At 35.2% G+C, this 24,069-nt stretch overlaps 1 protein-coding gene across 1 annotated transcript; it reads left to right on the top strand.

Annotated features, from left to right (window-relative positions):
• The first annotated feature begins 16,681 nt into the window (after window positions 1–16,681).
• LOC133308529 (uncharacterized) lies at window positions 16,682–22,286 on the top strand. The gene is made up of 4 exons (XM_061509155.1): window positions 16,682–18,508; window positions 18,736–19,044; window positions 19,437–19,528; window positions 21,134–22,286. The coding sequence occupies exons 1-4, from the start codon at window positions 17,507–17,509 to the stop codon at window positions 21,999–22,001; spliced, it is 2,271 nt and encodes a 756-aa protein (XP_061365139.1). The 5' UTR covers window positions 16,682–17,506; the 3' UTR covers window positions 22,002–22,286.
• The last annotated feature ends 1,783 nt before the right edge of the window (window positions 22,287–24,069 follow it).

The raw sequence follows: 24,069 nt of genomic DNA, 5'->3' as shown, positions 1-24,069 counted from the left end.
ATATTTGATCAATTTAGATTCTTCAAAGTGACACAATTTAAGAATGCGTTGTCAGTTCTGACTGTGGAGAAATGGGGTTGCTTTCATTGTGACTCAAGTGACCCCTTTTAATCTTGACAGGCCTGGGCCTTCTACTTCATCAGTGGAAATGATGATCCTTATTGCAAAATTGGCAAAAATTAATACGTGGTCAGTTTTCCTTTGTTGATTTGTTTATGCTAGTGTCATTAAAATTGGCCCGATCGTTAGACTGATTTAACAGTGATCCGATCTCCTAATCGGTTCAATTCAGTTAATTAACAGATCATGTATCTAACTCGATTAAGAATTGATGAATCGGTCAAAAATAGGATTCAACCGGTGCTAACCTCGTACTGATTTTTTTGTTGAACCAATTTTTAAAGGGCTTTATTAGTCTCCTTTCACATAAGATATCTATATCATTAAGTGTTTTTCCCTGTTCTTCGTTGCAGACGATGTTGTCTGACCGTCGACAATGTGAGACTCGTGAATGTACGTTCCCTTAGTCCCCAAACCCGACGATGGTAACAACTGTCCAAACTCCTCGAGCTAGTGGTCCGCTGAATCTGGTGTTGCTAACGCTTCGTCTCTCCGAACCACGGTGTCTGATGGGTCCTGTTGCGACGGAGCTATCATGTCTTGGTCGCCGGTAGCATCTGTCAGGAGTTTTACCTCTGTTTCGTCTTCCCATGACGCCGCCTTTGGAGGGAGGTCCGTCCATTGGACTAGGACCTGGCAGATATGGCATCCTTGTCGCCAAATGGTTCTAGTGGACACAACCGCTACTGGTTTATGTTGCAGATCTGGCAAGGAAGGTAGTGTTGGCATCGTAATAGGAGTTTCATCCTTTCCTGAAAAATATGGTTGCAATAGTGAAACATGAAAGACCTGATGGATCTTGGCAGTTGGCGATAAAAGTAGACGGTAAGCAATGGACCCAATACGTTCCAGTATCTTCAAAGGGCCAAAGAAACGTGGTGCAAGCTTTTGGCATGAACGACAATAGAGGGATAGCTGTCGATAAGGTTGTAACCGAAGTAGGACCAAGTTACCCTCGTTAAAAGTTAAATCTCTAGTCCTTTTTCATTGCATGTTTTGCTCGTTTTAAGTTTTCACGTAATTTTTGCAGGATTGAGGTACGCTCAGCCAAAGTGGAATCAACAGCCTCCAAGGAAGAAAGACCCAGAGAGTAATGAAGTGTGCACGGAGGCGGTTTGCTAAAGGTTGCTTCATACGGAGACAGTCCAATGTTTTTGTTGAAGGCCGTGTTGTACTGGTATTCTGCTAAAGGTAACATCTTTACCCAACTGGTTGGTTTGTCAAATACAAAAGCCCGTAAATATTGTTCCAGCATTCTGTTAACTCTTTCTGTTTGCCCGTCTGTTTGAGGGTGATATGCAGATCTGAAGCATAACTGTGTGTCTTGTAGTTGAAAAGGGATTTCCAAATTGTGCTCAAAAAATTCGGATCTCTGTCAGATAGTAAGCTCTTTGGAGGACCATGCAACTTACCAACGGAATCCCAGAAGGCCTGTGCAACTTTGGAAGTTGTATATCGTGCTGGAAGAGGAATGAAATGGGCACCCTTGGTGAGCCGATCCACTACAACCAATATCAGGGAGAAACCCTGAACCAGATGAAGGTGTGTGATAAAATCCAAGGATAACTCAGACGAAATAGCAGCTGGTGGTGGCAGAGGTTGGAGTAACCCGTACGGTAAGTGGTTGTTGGGTTTAATCTTTTAACACGTATCACACTGTTGTATGAATTGTTGTACATCTTTTCTGACATTTTTCCATGTGTAAAAGGTGCAGAGTCGAGACAAGGTTCTATGGATTCTGGCATGTCCCCCTATTGGAGTGCTGTGGAATTCAACCAAGAGTTTGGGAATCAAGGTAGATGCTGCCGGCAAGAAAATGCGCCCTTTGTGTAGTAATAGGCCCCTTTTAATTCCAAGTTAGGTATCTTATTCTTGGATGACTGTAATTCCTGCATAATCGTAGATGCATAAAGATCATGTTGTAATTAGACTGCAATAGTGAAGAATACTTTGAGTGTGGCGCGGTGAGAACGGTGAGATGAGCTGAGGGGGACCCAACATCCGTTTGGAGTGTTCGTGAGAGACCATCAGCAGTTGCATTCGATTTACCAGATTTGAAAGTAATTGTGCAATGGTAGCCTAATAATTTAGCTAAAAATTGTTGTTGTTCTGGTGTCTGAATGACTTGGGACATCAGATTATGTAAGCTCTTATGGTCCGTTCTAATGATGAATTGGGACCCTGAGAGATACTGGTGCCACTTGGCTACTGCTGATGTAATGGCGAACATCTCACGGATATAAGTAGACTATTGTTGCATGCGTTTAGACAATTTTCTGCTGAAATAAGCAACTGCACGGCCTTCCTGTAGTAGAACTGCTCCAATTTCAGTGCCAGAGGTATCTGTTTCAATAACAAACAGTATATTAAAATTTGGGAGAACAAGAATAGGTGCTTCTGTTAGTTTCTGTTTTAGGCATTGAAATGCTTACAGAGAGTTGCTAGAACATGTTGTAAATGAGAGATGTGATCAGCCTAGGTTGGGCTGAAAATTAAGATGTCATCAAAGAAAATAACAACAAAGCGCCTGAGGAAGGCTGCAAAGACATCATTCATTGTAGCCTGAAAGGAAGAAGGAGCATTAGATAATCCAAAAGGCATGACAAGGAATTCAAAGTGTCCGTGATGTGTTCGGAAAGCGATTTTGTAGACATCATCTGGATGCATTCTGATTTGATGGTACCCGGAGTGTAGATCCAATTTGGAAAAGAATCGTGCTCCATGTAATTCATCTAATAACTCATCCACAGTTGGGATTGAGAAGTTATCCTTAATCGTGATGGAGTTTAGAGCGCGATAGTCTACACAAAATCGCCAAGTTTCATCTTTCTTTTTGACAAGTAAAACTGGGGAACTAAATGGTGAATGGCTAGGACGAATGACACCCGCCTCTAACATTTCCTTGCATAATTTTTCAATTTCATTCTTCTAGAAGTGGGGGTACACTGGTGACGAGAATATTAAGAATGAGATTCAGATGAAGACTGAAGCTAATAGAGGGAAGAATGGAACGTTGAGTAGAAAACAAAATGAAATAATAAAGAAATGGGAAAAGGGAAATGAAACTTCAGCTTTTGGGGATTTTGCTATGGACAAGACGCAAGGAATGGGTGGTCTTGAGACTGACTCTACATTTCCCAAAAACGCGTCTCAGACTGACTCTACATCTCTAGCTTCACCTCTTACACGAACCAATAGAAATGAAGAAGGCAGATCTCCAGCTAATCAGGGCGTTAATTGTGGGCTTACTCTATCCGCTTCTAGTACCTTCCCACATCACATAGGGACTGTCGATCAACCTTCCACCAAGTTAATCCCAACCATTCATAATGAAAATGGAATACCCAGCCCAAAAGCCTTGGACCTTGCGGACAAGGTTAATTCTCAAGGGGGGAAAATTGTAGCGGACTCAAGTAGCAGACCCAAAAGACATACTCATAAGCCCAAATTCTTAAACGATTATTTGAAGTGAAGTCTTTAGTAGATAGTCTATTAGCAAGCATTTTAAATTTGATAATTAGTTAGCCTACTTTATCTAGTTTTAGGATATATGTAGCAACTGTATGTTGTAGAGAGAAAATGGGTGGATCCCATAATTACAAGAAAAAAGAAAAGAAAAAGATGGGATACAAAATCGAAATAAAAGAACATGCAAATAGTTATCTTATGTAAAATGAGAGTAACATTTTTCATTTTTAAGAGTTGTGACAAAATATTCCACTAGAATTATATTCCTAGAATTTAAACTTCACACTTTTAAGGGAGGGAAAGTGACATGGTAAGCACTCAGCGAAATTACTTTAGTTACTTTGATTATTATATTGGTTTTATTTATGTATTTATTATATATTTTTATATAAATTCAATTTAAACGATTGAATCAGTAATTTACTGGTTGAACTAATAATTTATTGACTAAGTACCTCGACTAAATTAATGACCAATTCGAATTTAATAACATTGATTTTAGGCATTACCATTGAAACTATATTTTTCAACCAGTCATTTTTATGCCACTGGTTTTTCTATTTGTATTTATAATCATGCTTTGAATTTTTTTACTTTTGGGTTGAAGCATCAATTGTATTAGTTTATTTTGATTTCCTTAGACCATTTGACTTTTTCACTTCTAACCGCCGGACAGGATTTTCCACTTAAAAGTCTAAACAATTCAACATTCAAAGTATATTATTCATGCTCCAAAGTCTCCCATAAAAAAAAAAAAAAACATTCAGCAAATGAATTTGATGACTATGAAATGATAAAAGTAGAGCCCTAAACATATCAATTATACAAATTGGTTGTCTTGGTTTATTGACATTTGAGAGTTTGGCAAAAAAAGCAGACTCCTATATGATATATTTAATTGAGAAGATACAATTGGGTATACAATGAATAAGCAAAGTGTGGAACATTAGCTAGTTCGCGAGGAACTCGTGAAAATAGTGCTTGCACCCGCTTTTAATGCCACCCCCTTCGTTGAAGCCCATCAAATTAAATTAAATTCACATAGCCACCAACTTTGTCACAATAAAAAAAGCCAGATGCAGCGGTGAACTAATTGCACCCATCTATTTTATTTTTGGTACAATGCACCCATCTAATTTCATCTCGTATTCTTTTGTTCTTATTAAAATTTCAATATTTTTATAATTATTTACAAAAGAAATATAGCGCATAAATTATTTCTCAAACAAATTAAAAATATAATTAAAATAAAGGTTTCTCTTTTCTCATGTCACATGAGATATCATCTCTCATGTTATAAACATAATAAGTGATGAGACCACCACTTGTTAAAAACAAAAAACAAAAAGGATAACACAAATTTCGATATCTCATAACATGAGAAAACTATTTCCTATTACATGAGAAAATGATTTCCCTTAAAAATAATTGTTGTCATGTTTATCCACTAAAAAATATAAACTATATGTACCAAAAAAAATATATAAAACTATTTTTTATATGATCTAATAAATTTAACTGGAAGAAGATGGGTGGCATCTCAAGTGTAGAACTAGAAACTAGCTTAAAGCATGTGAAAAGTATGGAAAATAAAAAATAATAAAATGAAACGCATAAATTATAGACAAAACTATATAAATATAAAGAATAAAGAGAGATAAATAAAAAGAAGGATAAAAGATTTATTGAAAGATCATTTGTGAATCTTTGCAACCATTCTCCCTAGAACCTGACTTCTTCCCTCGTTGAAAGTGTCTTGTAAAGGATAAGACAAAATTAAAGTGAAAATTGAGAATAGAAATTAAGTTTTTTTTTTTATAAAAATAGAATATATATGTAGAATGTTATATCTACAATTTTTTTTGTTTACAAACTACATTATATCTAATCGGTAAGAGTAAGACACTCTTAAATAGAGTCTGACCGGTCAGACATAGTGTAATAAATTTATAAAATTTTTTTTATCAATATGACCCTACTATATATATATATATATATAATACGTTTATTAAAATCGGACCGGTTCGTGTGCACCAAAACCGATGTGGAGCCAGTGATTTGTCATCAAATTTAGGGTTAACCAGTCGGGTTTTCTGAATGAATCAGTGTTGAAATATTATGTAAAATATATACAAGAATAGCATACTTGGGATTCAACCATTAAATCACATAAGTTATTTTGTTAAAATTATTTTATTTTTAATTTAATAAATACATTTATATAAATTCAATTCAAGCCGTTGAACAAATAATTCATTAATCCAATTCTCTAACTGAGTTAATAACGATCCAAATTTAATAAAATTACATGACATTAAATCTACTTGCATGGACTAAAACTTGATTTCATTGATGTGGTGCTTATGCCGTGGAAGCTAAAACTCGTTACTTGATCTTTAACTTTCAGAGCAACTAATAATGACATCTACTTTAACATGATTAGTTATTTTACAAATTGCTGATAGCTGTCCCTCTTTTCACTGAAAGTGGATCAATTTAATCTCCAAAGAATAGTTAGGTAATCAATCACTTAACTCTAACCAATCTCCCACACCTATTGCTTTCAATTCAGTGCTTCTAGCATGCATCACCATCAAACGAAGAAAACACAAACTTTTTTAATGCTTCTAAATGACTTTATTTATCAAATTCTTTTCAGTATTTTTAATTGTTGAAACACTTCATTTTATTTATAAGATGATCAAATATTCAAACCAGCCTTGCAATAGTTATTCGATAAAGATAAGTTAAATTTGCAGTATCTTTCTTAATCAAAAGCAGTTAACCCAATTTTTAATAAGTTAGTTGTTCTGTCCTTGAGACAGAGATGTCTAGCCCAGCTAGGCTAGTACGTTAATATTGGATCTGATGTCCTCTCCAAAGTATCTACGAGAGAGATACCCTTGAGTCAAGGAGATCACTGTGCACAGAATACTATAACGGCGTTAGCCAATGGGGTGTGAGTGTGCACAGTGACAGCATAACAATAAGAGAGAGCATGTGTGTACCTTTAGGGTTTGCCCTTGTATTTATAGAGGTTACCTATAGGTAGTGTGGATGGGCCTTTGGTTCCTACGATGAGGGTCCAACCCTGATAGCCATGCTGTCACATTAAGATTAGTATGATTGATTAACATCAATCCATATATTGGATTGCCCCTTGTTGGGCTTGCTACTTAATGGGCCCATTATACGGGGCCATAACAGTTGCCCCTCAGTCGGGCTACCTGGGTATCCGGGTAGTCGGGATGACCTTATAAGTGCCTCTTTCCCAGTTTTTAACTCCCGAATGTGTTTGCGCTTTTGTAGACTTGCATGCTCTGCTTACGAGGGAATGAATCTTTTTCTCACGGGATGTTCTTTGCCCCCTTATGCCGACAGGGTGAGCATCAATTCAGTGAAATACTTTGTGTACCCCCCAATGTTTGGGCCAGGTACAATGTCGATCTGTCGGGTTGCCTCCCAATGTCGGCAGACATATTGCTTTCGGGTTCTTATCTTCCCTATGTGCAGCGCCATTTTCCTCGTTTTGCCTTGCTGGTTGAGCATCAACCATATTGCTACTCCGAGTTAGGAATACGCTTGAGTTGTTTGATCCTACTTGCGGGTTGCCCCCAAGAGGTATTCATCATCTCCGAATGTATCTGCATATTTATTTGGTCAACAGTTGTGCATGATCCCGCCGGTATTTTCATGAAGAACCCGCGTCGGCATTTTACCCGGGTTATTAGGGCATGCATGTATGCCTACTGCTTCCTTGTGTAACCGGGTAGAGGCTGTGCTGAAATAACCGTGAGTTGACTATTACCCCAGCGTCAGCTCCGAACTCGGTGAACAGCTGTATGTTCATATACATCTTGTCTCATATGTAGGTTTGCGAACTATACTCATTGCGTTGTGCCATGTGTTCCAGCCCGCGTACTTTAGCGTGCTGCAGCCATTCTTATGCTGTCATTGCGTTTCGTGCGCATTTATTGCAGCATCGCTTCAGCTGTCTAATCATCTTTTTTTTGTGAAGTGGCAGTTTTACCCTTGCCCCCTAGCCTCCTCTGCGCTGTGATTTTCGCGCATAATGATTGCGGTTTCCATCCACGATCGTGGCAGTTATGAGTTGAGGGTGAAAATACCTAAATAACCCTGACCTTTGTTATTCACACTTCAGTAGTCATTTGCTTGGCTATATAAGCCATCTTTCCCTCTCACATGCTTTCGTTTAGCTTTTGAGCATCGTGCACCAGCGTTAGTTGTTTGTTTTCGTGTGCGTGTTTTCTGAGTGTTGTGCCCCATTTCTGCTTCGGTTCTTCGCCTTCCTTCAACAGGTATTGCACATATTTTCAGTTTTTTGTCGATTCTGTTGTGCGAGTCTACACTTTAACATTTTCCTGCTAGTAAGCTTTTTAATTTTGAAGATGTGTATGTTCCATCGTCGAGTTTTGCTATTTTTCCAGAACCTGTAAAAAACTTCCATAGTGTCATATTTTCAGAAGTTGTATGTTCCCTCCTATCGTGCGGATGATCATCATCTTGCTCTTTTCCTCCTCCTCCCTTTGCTATTTGACATTTAGTATTTTCCAATTTTTGACCAAATGAGGGGGAAAAACTCTTTTTCTTCAGCTTTGTGTTTTAAAGGGCAGAGGGAGGAAACCCCTGATTTTTTCAAAAAGATTCCTCCAGGTGCTCGTTTTTGGCTTTGGGGGATTCCCAGGACTAAAGAAGAAGAGCAGGAAGCTATGCTTCGAGGCTGCCGTGGTGGTAGATCTCGGCGAAGGGCCGAGGTGTCGAATAGGGAGTTAGGGTCTCACCGGGGTAGAAGTTGCTCTTCCCGGAATAATTGTCTCAGAAAAAGTAGTCCTTCAATTCCGTCTTCTCTACCCATGACCACTTCGGGTTCACGTTCCAACATCCATGCTTTGCCATATCCTTCCTCTGTCTCAGGAGGTGTCCCATGTTACTCTTGCGTCTACCTGAGTTCTAAGCTTGTCGCGCAAGGATGTGACTCGTTGGCCGAGTCCACTTTGGAAAGTTACCGGCATGGAATTTCTGTTGAATCGATGTCGGCATCTGGTGGGGCCAATGATCCGATTACTCTTTCTGACGTGCCCAGCTCTTCATCTTCTAGTGACTCATCATCTTCTAGTATTTTTGATGCAGGTATATCCATTCTTTCCTTCTGATTTAAACTTTCTTGTCTTTCTAGGCATTTATGGCATCTCCCCCTCGAGAGGTAGTAGAGGAATCTGGTTCTACCGAGTCACGTTGTGGGTCTCCGCCAGCCTCATTGACATCCCAGTTTCCCTGGGTGACTCATGAGGTTTTGAATACCACGTCCGAGCTTTCTGCAGAGGACGTGGCTAGACTTTCTGTCGGGTCGGTTGAAAATTTTGACATCGTAGATCCTGTAGAAGATGAACCCGTATGTTCTGGCGGAACTGAAGAGGGTCCTTGCTTCTTTTTCTTCTACCGAGATTTCATTACTCAACTCGGACTCCGATTTCCGTTGATCGAATTTCAAATAGAGATACTCAATCATCTTCACATATGCCCTACACAACTCCATCCCAACGGGTGGGGTTTCGTTAAGGCCTTTGAACAGTTTTGTGCCTACCTTGTTCTTCGTCCTTCCGTTATGGTTTTCTTTTTCTTCTTTCAAGTTATCTCTTGCCGAACTGGTCACGAACCACCAGAACTGAAAGGTTGGATCACTGTCCGAAGTGTTCCTGGTCGTAGACTCTTTAAGGTCTACACGGAGTCCTTTAAAGGTTTTAAAAACAAGTTCTTTAAGGTGTGCGCGCATCCCGGTAAGGAGATATGGTTTCTCCAATACTGTGGCACGAAGGAGGTAGAGGGAAAATTTCCCTTATGCTGGTCACCCGATCATTTCCATTTTCCTCCTTCCAGCTACCGCTTTAAAGAATCCCAGTTAGACTCCAATGATATTAATACTGTGATCGCCATCGGTACATAGCTTCAGACGCATCAACATGCTAGCGTTGCGTCTCTCATTTATAAATCTCAAGAGGAGCTTGATGCCGAATTAAGTATTGGAGAAACAGAGATGTCTAGCCCAGCTAGGCTAGTACGTTAATATTGGATCTGATGCCCTCTCCAAGGTATCTACGAGAGAGATACCATTGAGTCAAGGAGATCACTGTGCACAGAATACTATAACGGCGTTAGCCAATGGGGTGTGTGTGTGCACAGTGACAGCATAACAATAAGAGAGAATGTGTGTACCTTTAGGGTTTGCCCTTATATTTATAGAGATTACCTGTAGGTAGTGTGGATGGGCCTTTGGTTCCTGCGATGAGGGTCCAGCCCTGATAGCCATGCTGTCACATTAAGATTAGTATGATTGATTAGCATCAATTCATATCTTGAATTGTCCCTTGTTGGACTTGCTACTTAATAGACCCATGTCCATAACATTAGTATTACAAAAAAATGCGAACAGGAAAAACAGGAAATTAAAGCAGAACAATTTTTAAGGCAGGTTTGGAGAAAAGTGCAATCTTAGGAGACTTCAAAAATACTGAAGTGCCTTATATCCAAGTCATAATTAGGCATGACAACGCATGCTACTTTTTACGATGGAACTATAAATCACAAGATAAAAGGTATAGTGTGCCTAATTGGCTTAAATAAGCAATTGCTTATGTCCTTTATAAGCAGACAAAGGTTAGATGTCAAAATGAATTTTTGCAACTTAAAGACAAATACATAGTTCATGCTTGTATGCTTCATAAGCATCATGACAAAGTTATAGCTGCTCCGTTATATTTATTAAATTTAATTGCTATCTATTGTTCCTGTAAAATAAAATAAAATAAAATAAAATAAAAATCATACTTTTTGTATAAATATAAAAAAAATCATAATTTATTCTCATATTATTCAATAAATTTAAAATACAATACAATTTAGAGTTTTTGTCCACATATATAATATATTTCATTACACTCATTTATTTGTTCATGTCGAGTTGAATGTCATCAAATCATTGTTAGAATATTTAAATGTGACGAAATCTTATATTAATTGTTGAAATAATCACATATTGATTCATAATGAATTTAAACGAAGTACGTATAAAAAAACTCATAAATTCAATATCTTAAAATATTGAATTCAAATATGACGTGGAATTCATTACTATAATTGATATAACTTTGCCTATTAATAATCATCCTCTGGCATGACCTCAATCAGCCAAATAGTAATAATGAATATGTGTATGGATGCTCATAGTGATAGATGGTTGAGTGCACCTTTCTTGCAAATTTCCATATACCTTTTTTGGTAACTTTAGATCTATTTCTCCGGTTTTTTTTTCTCCCTTCCTGTTGACTTAAGAAATAGAGACCCGGTTTTAGCTTTAATAGCAAACCCTTTATTTAATTTTTTTAAAAAATAAACCTAGGATATATATATATATATATATATATATATATATATATATATATATATATATATATATATATATATATATATTTTTTGTTGAAATATTCAAATCAGTTACTCGCTTCGTGACTAATCCAATTCGGGGCGGGTCTCGGACTAAGAAAATTTAATATATGCTTAATTTAATTTGTTTAAAAAAATTATAATCAAAATATTTCAAATATATTATTTAGTTAAACATATTTCTCATAAAATATAATGAAGAAACTCATATTTAAAATTTAATAATTATATGATTTTTTTTTTATCAATATTTAGATGATTTAAACATAAAAAAGTCATTCAGAATTTTTTTTTGTCTTAATTGAGTCGTGGTTGATGTATGAAGATTATGTAAGCAAAAAATTTGTGTCTCTACCTTAGGATTCATCATATAAGAACACAACTGGGATCTTAGAAATTCATACTTTTCACATTCATAAATTTTAAATTAGAGATATTAACCTTTGACCATGATTATTGTATAGCGTACCTTGTTAGGTCATCACAAAATCAGAAGAAAGGAGAGAACTAAATGCCAAAAATTTTCTTTCTATCACTTATTCCGAAAATGGTAGCTTTCTAGCAATGGAGCATGATGGCTCATGGGGCTTAACCCAATATAAATAGGCTAGAAATGAGACATAACAAAATTTTAATCAACAATGTGTCTGAGGATCCACCTATCATAAAAGTCTAATCAAATATCAATGCCTACATTGTGTTGTCCAACTAAACCTGATTCCGATAGATGTCAAAAACTCAACTTAATATGATCATAATAAGCTTATCATAACAAATTAAATTAAAATATCCATTTTAGAAAATATAAAAATATTAATTAATATTACCTACCTATAAAAATTTCTAACAGATTATTGCCAATGCTAATGATGTTGGGAGTTGAAGTGGTGCTAATTAATTTTTTGGTTGACCGTAGTTGTAATTGTGCTTTGGCAAGAGAAATGAAAAATAAAAGAGAAGTGGCTGCTGATAACATAATATTATATTTGTTATACGAGTGCATGTTGGCCACGCAACAGCACTAATTTTCTGCATATGTAATATACATTACGCACGCAACAGCACTTATTTTTTGGTATGTAATGTCCATTATATTAATGATAAACTAAGGAAGACCAACAGGGGAAGCCAATATAGATGTAAATACGAATATACATGTCAGAACAACAGCCAACCAGGTAAAAATAATACAATATGATAAAAACAAAGGGACCCCAACTTAAAATCCACCTATATATTATGGGATACGGCAAGGGAGCAAGTTGAAAAAGTATAACAATTGAAGTAGCTCTGAAGCAAGGCTTGACATATCATGCTTTATGCTTACATAATTTTGTGTTTTGCTAAACTATGGAATCATATATATAGTTCCCCCCCCCCCCCCCCCCCCCACGTGTTATAGGAATTGATTCCATAGAATAAAACAAAATTAAAATAGGATACAGTAAAATTATCATCCGTAATTTACAGTTTGCTATAATACGTAGAGTATAATTAAATGATCATTTCATTTGTAATCTATACTTTGGTATATATGATACTCCGTTGCACGTACTCGTTAAAATTTTCAAAATTTACGTGTCGGATATGTGTTCGACACGGACACGCTCGGACACGCGATCAACATTTAGAGACATGCGGTCAACTTTCCGACACGTTCCGACACGCAGTCAACATTTGGGGACACGCTAGAACACATTTTTTTTGTTTTTTTAAATTTTAATTTTATTTTGTTAACTAAATATAAAAAAAAAATTTATAAATCAATTTTTTTCTGTTATGAAATTTGACATTAAAAATTAACAAAATACGAAAAATTATTTATATTTATATTTATGTTATGAAATTTAAATATTTGATTGGTTATATGACTTATTATGAACTCTTATATGTATTAAATATAAATCATATTATATATATTAAAAATTTTATTTAATATCAAAACGTGTTCCAACGTGTCGAAATATGACATTTTTAGAATTAGCGTGTCGGCGTGTCGTGTCGTGTCCGTGTCCGTGCATCATAGATATGATACACAGAATCAATGTTGAATATAATTACTAGGCGTTTGTTATATGATAAATTTTTTTATGTTCGAAAATGGCAAAAATATTATATATTACATTTTAAATAAAAAATTACAAATTTATAGCTGTTTTGGAAATATTTACAGGTATATAGTAGTGTGTCACGCTCTGATTTGGCGTCACTAGTCATGCCTAAGTTAGGCGTCACCCAAGAGGTAGTCATGCCTAATTTAGATATCACTCATCTGAGTTAATACATGGCACAAAAAATTAACAATTTAATCGTAAAACTTGTGAAGACCATAACTTTTGACTTGGGTATCCGAATCAGATATTTTTTTTGATTCCACATAATTTTTTGAGATCTACGCAATGACACCTCATTTGACATATTTTATCTCTCACAAACACAATTTGAATTTGCAACAATTAACCTTTATCTTAGAAGTCGTGGTCTGAAATTAATGATGGCATCAAATTGGATTATCAAATATGAAATTAACTACAAAATTATTTTTCAAAAGTCCCAAAACAATTTAACGAATACTCTAAACGAAATTTTATCATGAACTTTAGGTTCTATATGTAAACTTAGAATTATTTTAATAAATAAATAAAGATTGGATCTTATAATCATATATGCATAGCTCTGATACCAAATGAAGAAAATAATTTTTAACTCATTGGTCAAACCCAAGAGCATGAACGAGAAAATGCTAATGCATGGAGGACTAATATAATTTTAGATATGTGAAGAGTTGTTACTAAGTAATTTTGAATGTTTGTTAAAAATTATATTGTATTTTATTGATTGAGAAAATTATATTAGGTTTTACTTTTTTTCTTAATATCATTGCATTTCTTTGTTATTTTTTTATTGACTATTGTAATTTTGAATGTTTGTTAAAAATTCATATGGTTGTTTAAAATCTTATATATCCATATTGTCCTTTAAATATTATAAATTCTATTAAAATTCTTTAAAATCCAATATTATGAAATCTTGATTGTAAAAAATATCTTTTAAAAAAGCCTTTATAGTCCATCCAATTCTAAATAGTATTCTAAAATCTATAAAAAAATTTATCACAAAAAAGTATTTCAAAATCCTAATCCAATACATCCCCTAAATATTCTTATTTATAGATGGACTAATCCATTTTGGTACCATCATTAATTTCAAACCACGACTTAGTAAGATAAAGTCTCATTGTTAGAAATTCAAATTGTGTTTTTGAGAGATAAAATATGTCAAATGAGGTGTTATTACGTAGATCTCGAAAAGTTATGTGGAATAAAAAAAAAAATTACTTGATTCGGATATCCGAGTCAAAAGTTATGGCCTTCAGAAGTTTTACGATTAAATTGTTAATTTTTTGTGACACGTGTCAACACTAGACGAGTGACGCCTAAGAGTGATGCCCAAATTAGGTGTGATATTGTGCAATAAATGTGTAATTATTTTGAAAACAGCCATAAATTCGTAATTTTTATTTAAAAAATAATAAATTAATTTTTTTGCCACTTGAAAATCATAATTTTTAGAAATATGGTGGGAAAGTCATTTTTCCAGAAATGTTACCAAAAAACTATTTAGTAAGCCAAAATATTACTGCGATTTTGTTGCAAAAAAAATGTAAATTTTTTCCAATACCTAGGATTTCAAGAATACCACTTCTTTGGTGATATTTTTGGATAATATTTTGGAATTAAATTATACACAAAATAAAATCCTAGGATAAATAGATTCGCGGAAAATTTTTAAAAAACCTTGTATCAAATGCGGGAAAATAGAATTACCATTATCACTTTTCCGGAAATCTCAAAAAAAAATTCCTACCAAACACCCCCTTAAATTTTACTTAAAGGGAATATTGTTTTTCATGTTTCATGAGATGAATTTGGATCCTCTCATGTGAAAAAATAGACATGTGATCATGTTATTTGATCACAATCATTCATTTAAAAATCATACATTTTTTTCTCTCTTATCTCATCATCAATGAGTGATTGTGATTAAATAACATGATCACATTACCGTTTTTCTATATGAGAGGATCCAAATCATATTCATGTTGGATTTGAATCCTCTCATGTGAAAAAATGGTCATGTTATTTAATCACAATCGTTCATTTAAAAATCATACATTTTTCTCTTTCTTATCTCATCATCAATGTGTGATTGTGATTAAATAACGTGATTATATGATCACTTTTCTACATGAGAGAATCTAAATACATTCATGTTTCCCTATATTAAAAACGGTTTCTTTACCTTTATTATTTTAATATTTTATTACATTCTTTTATATTTCGATATTTAATTAAAAAATATATTTTTGCAGTTGTTGAATTTTTTTTTATCTACCACATATAATGTACTCCCAGAAGTATATAAGCAAATTTTTTTAAACAAACTCTATTGCATGGGATCCATTCCTTTTTTTGGGACCCACTACTTTATTTGTGAGAGTGGTAGACAAACTTTTATTTTTATCTCCTATGCACACATAAAAGTGTGTAAAGCCCATGTAAAAAGAAGAGAGAGAAAAAAAAATATGAATCTCATATATTTTTACGTGTGTGTAAGAGATAAAATTACATCCTACAACATAAGAAACATTAATCCCTTTAATTAATTGTTATTATTGAGTTAATTATTGAATATAATGTGATTTTAATTGCAGTTAATTTATGAATAAATGATTAAGATATTTTCAATAATAAAACTACATTAACATAAGACATATTAGAATACGTATTCCTGAATTATGTTACTTTTATGATAATTTAACCTTATTAATTTATTAACTATGCAAATATTTTCGATAATAAAGTTAGTAATTTATTTAATCCAAATTTTGTTAACAAGTTAAACAATTAGCTAATAATTATCCTAATTTATACATCTGGAATCTTGATAGCTGAATGAAAATGAAAATTAGGCACAATCCAAATTTTATAGAATAAATTGAAATGCTCTTTTTTTATTAGGTTATTATTATATCCCAACAGGGCAACTCAACCTGGTCACGGCATTCCTACTCCTAAGTCTTTATCCGCTACAACCAATGAACAAACCAGAGCCGGAAAAAAAGAAAGAAGAAAAATTCATTATTTATTATTATTAGCCATTGGATAAAGGACACATTTCTTTCACACTATAATATGATGATGATGTGACTCATTTTTTCATGGCAGCCGACACACCATTACCTTGGTCCTAACACCAACATTACCTCGCACATGCACCCATTTAATCATTCTACATTATAAAAATCAAAATGTTCCGAATTTTTTTTTTCTTTTTCTTTTCCCCGTAGAATTAGTAAACATGATAAAAATAGAATTATATTTTTGGAATAGGATACTCTGATAATCAAATAATGTTACTATCACATCTTAACTATTGATTTCCGCCAATCAACGGTTATCATTTATTGCGAATTAACAATTAATTAATGAGTTTAATTTGAAAAATAATTGATTGACAAAAATCAATGATTAAGATATGATAATAAAACTTGATTGTGACAATATCCTATCCATTATATTTTTAGCCTTCTCAGAGCATGTCCTTTTGTCCTTCTTAGAATTGAATTTGTCTCACACACTCTTCTTCTAATTCACACGATTCAACAGCCCCACAATTCTCTCTGGGTCAGGTTCCTCATATTGTATATGAAATTGAAGTGCACTGCATGTGTTTGTATGACACAAAACAGCTCTTTGCGTATCAATCATGCAATAAGATTGGCGTCAATTATAAACCTGTAAACTTTTCAGCACCTTCCCAAGTCCACGGAGAAAATGGGCAACAGTGAAAGGACTTGGTTCTAAAAGTGAATTGAGTTTCATCCATTCTAAATTTCACTTCTTTTTGTATACACACTATCTTATTGCAAAGTACAAACCAACCCCAAATCATTTCTATTTTCCAAGGGAGTTTATTCATTTTTCCCTTTCTGGAATTTGCATAAAAAATGCAAGAGCTTCTATGATTGTTACACTTGTGTTTTTAGGTTGTTGGGTTCTCCTTCCTTTCTCAAATCCTAGCTGTACCACTACCACCCACTGAAAAACCGGATTATAAAAATCTCTCAGTGCTGAGATTGGGAAATTATCTTATTTTGCTGTTTTGGTTATTTGATATTAATAATATACCTGATTGATTACTTCCTTATTTGTTGTTTTTGTTCTTAATTTTAAAATTTCTTCCTTTACTGGCTTTTCTAAATCTGAGTATTTATGAAATTGAAGATTTCTCTCCTTTTGGGATAACCTATGATTTTTGCCTTATTTGTTAAGAGAAATTTCACCTGGGTTTTCCATTGAGAAGAAGGAAAAAAAAAAAAAAAACGCTTCTTTTCTTTGTACCTATATAATATATTTCCTTTGGGGTATTGGGAGAGTGATGCCTGCTGGAAAAAATGGCGAATCTGGTTCCTGGGGTGCTTCTGAAGCTTCTGCAGCACATGAACACGGATGTGAAAGTTGGTGGGGAGCATAGGTCATCACTGTTACAAGTGGTGAGCATTGTTCCGGCACTTGCAGGTGGTGAACTGTTCCCAAATCAAGGTTTCTATCTCAAGGTCTCAGATTCCTCTCATGCTACCTATGTTTCTCTCCCTGATGAACATGATGATCTCATTCTCAGCGACAAGATTCAGTTGGGTCAGTTTGTTTTCGTTGATCGGTTTGAGGCTGCTTCTCCTGTCCCCATTCTTCGTGGGGTCAGGCCTGTTCCTGGGAGACACCCTTGTGTTGGAACCCCTGAAGACATTGTTGCAACTCATTCACTTGCCTTTCTTGATAACGCTGGAAACAAAAAGAACAGTGTTTTTTCTTCTGGTGCCAAGGGCATAGAGAGATCAAAGTCTCCGAGGAAAGTGATTGGCAATCATCCTGTTGCTGTTGGGGAGAAGGAGAAGAAATCAAGATCAAATGGTATTGCCAAGGAAGAAAAATCGGATAAGGCCAGTGCTGATTTTGGTAGAAGTAAATCTCTGTCTCAGGCGAGAAAGCCGGCACTCAAGGTTGATGTGAAGAAGGAATCTTTATCCCGATTGAAGTCTACCAATTCGCGGTCGATTCCTTCTTCCCCGAGTAGTGTCTATTCATTGCCTTGTTCTTTTGAAAAATTTGCCAATGGGGTCAGGCAGCATCAGGCAAAGATTACTGCTAAGGGAGTGGACAAGCTCACTGCTAAGGTGGGAGTTGTGGAGACAAGAGAGGCTGTCCGTGGTGGGGCTAGTCCTGGTGCCAAGAAAATTTCAGTGGGAAATCCAATCATAAATTTGGTGCAGGGCATTGAGATGGGGTCTAAGGCTCTGCGTAAGAGCTGGGAAGGGAATTTGGAGGTCAAGACTAGAGAGTCTTCCAAAATCAGGGCTGCTACAAAGTTTGATCCTAAGCCTGAAGTTCGTAGCTCAGTAAGTGTGATTCATCATTTCTCCTTTTGAGTAACTCGTGATATCAAACACCAAGGCTCATTGGATTTGGTTGCATCTTCATTTTTTATTTTCCTTTTCAAATTTTATATGGAATACTCTGCTATGTAGTTTAGTTGTTGTTAATCTGAGATACCTGGACTTCATAGCCTCTATCTTTTGAGTCAATCAAACAATTATTTTCTTCCTTTCATTTTATTGTCTACCAGACTCCCAGGAGAAGCATTTCAAGTGAAAAGTTGCCGTCTAAAGAGGAGGGCAGGAACCAAGCACCAACTAAACCCTCTAAAGAAGAACATAAGAATCAAATGTCTATAAAAAAAGCTACTGCTAATGGAACTATGGAGGAACAAGAAAAGTCAAGTAAGCAAAGAACTTCCATTGGAAAAAAATCAGCAGAAGTTTCTAACAACGGACTCCCTGGAAACTTGGTCAAAGTTTCTCTAAATAGTAGAAAAGCGACAGATGCAAGTGTTCAATGGGCTTCACTCCCGTCATCTATTTCAAAACTTGGAAGGGTATATCCGTTGAAAACTCCTTGACTTTTACATTTGACTTCTTTGATTCTTGGCTGTCAAAGTATAAATAGCTAAGTGACAATTGTAATAGAAAAAAGGAAGGCAGAGTCTTATAAAAAAATGTCCGAAAAGTTTTATTAAAAAGACTCAAACGAGTATATGTTAGATTCATAGTTACATATATAATAAGTATGCTACAAGTATAATGTTGGATCGTATGATTGGATTACACTTACTTGGGTAAATATTCTCTGTCTGCGTTCCCAACTCATGTCCTTACCCACTGGATGCATTATTCACAAGATTATATGGTCTACTGAATCCTTCTGCTCAGATGAGAAATTCTGTAACTGTTATGTTTCGTTCTTATTCTATGTTCACATTTGTGACAGGAAGTAATGAAGCAGAGAGATGCGGCACAGATGGCTGCAACTGAGGCTATGCAAGAAGCTGCTGCTGCAGAGAGTTTGCTGCAATGTCTAAGGTATGAATATTCAGGAGAAAAACTTTAGGCAATTAAATACAAATAATTCTTCTGGACTGCTGAAATGTTTAGATCAGGTTTTAAGTGTTAATATGGTCAAGAATGCGAACTGTGCACTCCTGGAAATTGCAACCTTGATTTAACCAAGATATATTACTGATATATGTTCTTTTGAGTAATTTTTTCATCTAGTGAAGCAAAGCACCTCTAGAAGATATGCAAAACATTGCTTTTTACTCAGTTCACTGAAGATTTAGTAAAACTGTCATTCCAAAAGAGTAATGTTGATACTTTACAATGAATTATGTTTTCCATCACTTCTGTAATATTCTATGTAATCATCAGATAATACTGGAAAGAATGTTGAATTTGAAGCGTTTGGGTTAATGGCACAAATCCTAAACTTTATTATTAGCAAGGCTATATAGAGATTTTCTTCACCATTTTGTCCTGTTTGGAGTTGCATTTTCTGTTATCTATTACCAGTCATTTTTGGTTAACAGTTAAATGTTGAATCATTTCTTTGGTGCCTCTTAACATGCTCCTAGACAGTTGGATAGACTGACATTATAAATTCCTGCTATTATATTTGTTCAATTTATTAAAGCCCAGATCTGATGAACGTTCTATTTGCACTTGAATTATGTGTTGGAACAATATAGCATCTAGTCAATCCATTGGCCTTACCCATTGTTCTTGAGTACAAGTAGTTCATACTAAGTAGGCTCGGAAATACCTGACTTATCCTGGATCTTTGTACTTATTTCATTCCAAATATTTCCTCTTTCTTTGTCATTTGATTAGCCTCCAATCCAAATATTTTCCTACAACAGGCCTTAGCTTATTAATCCTGTTCTTACTCCCATGCTTTACAACACTCCTACAAGGCTGCAACCACATGCTAAATAAATTGGAACTTTATTTCTCTTTATTGAAAACATTGTACGTCACTTTAACTGTCCAACTGGATCTTCTTTACACTCCCTGACATTATCTATCCTCTGTCATTCATGATGCTAATTTTAGCCATACATGACCCTTATGTGGTTTAGGGGTTATTCTTTTTGCACACCTGTGGTTTCTCCATTACACATTTCCATCAATTTAATGGTAAAAGTGTAAGAGGTGGGTAAATGAAGTGGGTAATTTGAATTGACTTGTAGAAAGGAGAAACCACGGGCGGACAATGTGACACTTTTTAAATCAAAAGTAGGGCAAAGTGAACAAACTCTACATGACATGTAGGTCATGTGTAATTTACCCACTAACAATTATGTGTAAATCAAGACACAGATTTCTTGACCCTTGTTGGGATATTTGGATAATAAGTGAAGAACAATGTTTGTGAATGCAATCCATGTTAAATGTTAATCAGGATAGGCCTATGGTTTGATTTGAAGGGATAATTTTGATAGACGTGTATATATTTCACCGTACTACTGAGAACATTGTAATTTAACCCAGGGTAAGATGCCGAACATACAGCAGGTTTTCAGGTTTCATAGATGTAATTAACCCATTTTGATAGACTATTATGTTGGAATATTCTAATTCAATGCTACATACCAAGCCGTAGCTGACACTTTTTTGTGACATTTCTGGCAGTATGTATTCGGAGCTAACTAATTCTGCTAAGGAACATAACCCACAGCCAGCTGTAGAGCGGTTTTTAACTCTTCATGCTAGCCTGAATAGTACCCTGAAGATTGCGGAATCCTTATCTGAACCCATTCCGGATGGTTCATCTCCAGATTATGAAAAGAGCAAAGTGGAAGAAGCACTAAAAGTAAAATCAGATAGACAAAAACACGCGGCTTCTTGGGTCCAGGCAGCCTTGGCCACCAATCTGTCATCCTTTGCTGTTTTTACAAGAGAACCTCAATCATCCAAGCTTCCAGCTTCAAGTAATTCTCAAAGTCAAAAAACTGTAGTGGGAAGTCAACCCATGTTAGTCCTTCACAATTCAAGTGAAGATGCCTCATCAAAAGTTCATGTAAAAACGCGTCTGACAGCTAATTCCAGGCATGCCTCACAAGGAACTCATCGAAAACCAGGTGATGGGTTAGCAAATGGGCACAAGCAGCTAGTCCAACCGCTTCCAGAGTGGGTTAGAGGAAATGGCCTCAATGAGGTGGTTAATTTGACTGGAATGTTGCAATTACAGTCCAGAGACTGGTTTTTGGGATTTGTTGAGAGATTCTTGGACACTGATGGAGACACTATCTTGTCAGATAATGGCCAAATAGCAGGTATGCTCACTCAACTAAAGAGTGTAAACGATTGGTTAGATGAGATAGGGTCAAGCAAGGATGAGGGGGAATCATGCCAGATATCAGCAGAGATAACTGACAGATTGAGGAAGAAGATATATGAATATCTTCTTACACACGTTGAATCTGCTGCTGCTGCACTCAGTGGAGGGTCACAATCATCACCTCAAATCCAAACAACACAGATTAAAGCCAAAAGGTGAATGAGTACATAGCTTAGCTTAAGGATGCATAAGTAGGGCGAAGTGGGACTAACCTTGGTCCCTAAAAGTGGTCCAAGAAGCTATGTCCCCTAAGCAAAATTCATTTTTCTCTCTCTCTCTCTGGTCTGTTTGTACATAAATCCTACATGGGATTTGAGGTATAGATGGAATACTAATTATTTGTCAGGGTAGGTGGCAAATATGATTTGTGAGGATATTTTCTTTCTTTCATTTTTCTATATATTGTTCAGATGAAATTATACAAATTGAAACAATGGAAGATATAGGCAGACATTTTCTTTTCTAATCCCCTGCACTGAATGTGGTTCTTTTATAGTTCCCCAAATACGCACGTATGGTTATTAGGGGTGTTCATCAACCGATCCAAACCGATTCAAACCGCGGTAACCGAACCGAAAAATCGATAACCGAATAAATCGAAAATTGAAAAACCGAAAATCGATTAAAAACCGCAAATTTTAATTGGATTGAATCGGTTTTTGGATGGGTTGATGAAAACCGATCTAATTCAAACCAATCAAATATATTAATTTTCCTCTACCTACTTGGGTATTTCCCTAATCATAGCCTAAAAATTTCTAAACCCAAGACCCATTAACCCATCAACTAAACCCAAGAAAAAATCTAGCCATATCTCATCAACAAAATTTTATCTTTGTAGAGCTTCATATCTCATTGCCAAACTTAAAAAATTTATATTATAGTTTACTAATGCTTTTATATTTTAAAAAAATAAAAAATTACAAAGGCAATATATACAAAAGATGTTATTTGCACAATAATCATGAAATAAATTTTAGGGTTTTCAAAAAACCGAAAACCGATCCAATCCAAACCGAAAAAAATTGGATTGGATCGGATCGGATTTGAAAAAAAATCAAAACCGAATGAATGATTACATGATCAAACCGAAGGGATTGGATCGGATGATTTTTGTTTCTAAAATCGATTCAATCCAGACCGCGAACACCCCTAATGGTTATCAAGGCAGATATAAAAACTTGTGGTGCCAAAGTATGAAGCCTGAAACATACTCATTTCAGATTTCAGTTGTCAATTCTTAATACGTGGCACAACCATGAATGACATTTTTCATGAAATGAAAAAAAAAAAAAAAAAAGTACCAATCTTCTAGTTTCATCAGAGCAGAAAAAGAAACATAAGATTGTGACCTTGTTAAGGAATATATAAATGAAGGGTTTAATTTCAGCTCATTCAGTTCATACGGACAGAAAGTGTACAAACTTTTCCGAAGTGAAGGATGGTTATTGGATGCAGGACAAGTCCTACCTTGGAAGAATGAAACATAATTTTGCAAAACAAACTTGATTAGATGATACTGTGAAGCTCCAAATTAAAGGATGACAAGAATGTAAGCAACCCAATTTTGTGAGGCTGATCCAATTTTCAGTGAAATAATAATACTAGGGTCAGTCTGTTCATTTTTTAATTTCTGTCGAGTCTATAAAATATTAATCATTTCCAGATTAATAAATGAATAATGGCCGAACAACATTTAAGTATAATGCGAATCTTACGTTGTTATTTTAAGGCAACTTTAGCGGTGGATTATGTTCGCTGTTTGTATGTTAGTGGCAGCGAAGAAGTGAAGTAAAGGAAGTAAAGTTTAATGCTTCCTCAACTTGTTAAGCTCTTTCTTTTCTTTCTAATTCTTCACTCTTTCTTTCTCTTTCATTTTGCCTTCTCTGAGATCTTTTTTGAGGAGAGGTTCCAAGGTAATTCCTATTCCTAACACAACTTCCCAAAACTTATTGCTGCCTTTAACTAGTCTCCTTCACTTGATCGTGTTATTGGCCAATGGAAATTTTTGTTTTGGCCCTTTTGATTTTATGTTGCTTTTTTCATGTATCAGCAAAGTTATATCTGTTTTTATGATCCTGGCCAACTTAGAATTCTGAATTTGATGTATGACCTGATCAGGGATTTCTTCAGGTCCTGAATTTTTTGTTTTACATTTTTGGTTTTCCTGATGATATCTTGTACTGCCATATTCTACTTGCTTCGGTTTTTGTTAGTTTAGTTGATT

The sequence above is a fragment of the Gastrolobium bilobum genome, unplaced genomic scaffold (genome assembly GCF_033153095.1).
Source record: "Gastrolobium bilobum isolate Gb01-03AN ecotype WA unplaced genomic scaffold, APGP_CSIRO_Gbil_v1 utg2193, whole genome shotgun sequence".
Classification (NCBI taxonomy): domain Eukaryota; kingdom Viridiplantae; phylum Streptophyta; class Magnoliopsida; order Fabales; family Fabaceae; genus Gastrolobium; species Gastrolobium bilobum.
Note: the sequence above shows the minus strand (reverse complement) of the source record. Positions and strands in the feature narration are given on the sequence as shown.

What these genes read in the sequence shown, in the direction of transcription:
- LOC133308529 (XM_061509155.1), top strand. Translation starts at nt 17,507, where the DNA reads ATGGCGAATCTGGTTCCTGGGGTGCTTCTGAAGCTTCTGCAGCACATG. An exon ending in AGCCTGAAGTTCGTAGCTCA is followed by an intron (nt 18,509 to 18,735) that starts GTAAGTGTGATT and finishes ATTGTCTACCAG; the next exon opens with ACTCCCAGGAGAAGCATTTC. An exon ending in AGTTTGCTGCAATGTCTAAG is followed by an intron (nt 19,529 to 21,133) that starts GTATGAATATTC and finishes CATTTCTGGCAG; the next exon opens with TATGTATTCGGAGCTAACTA.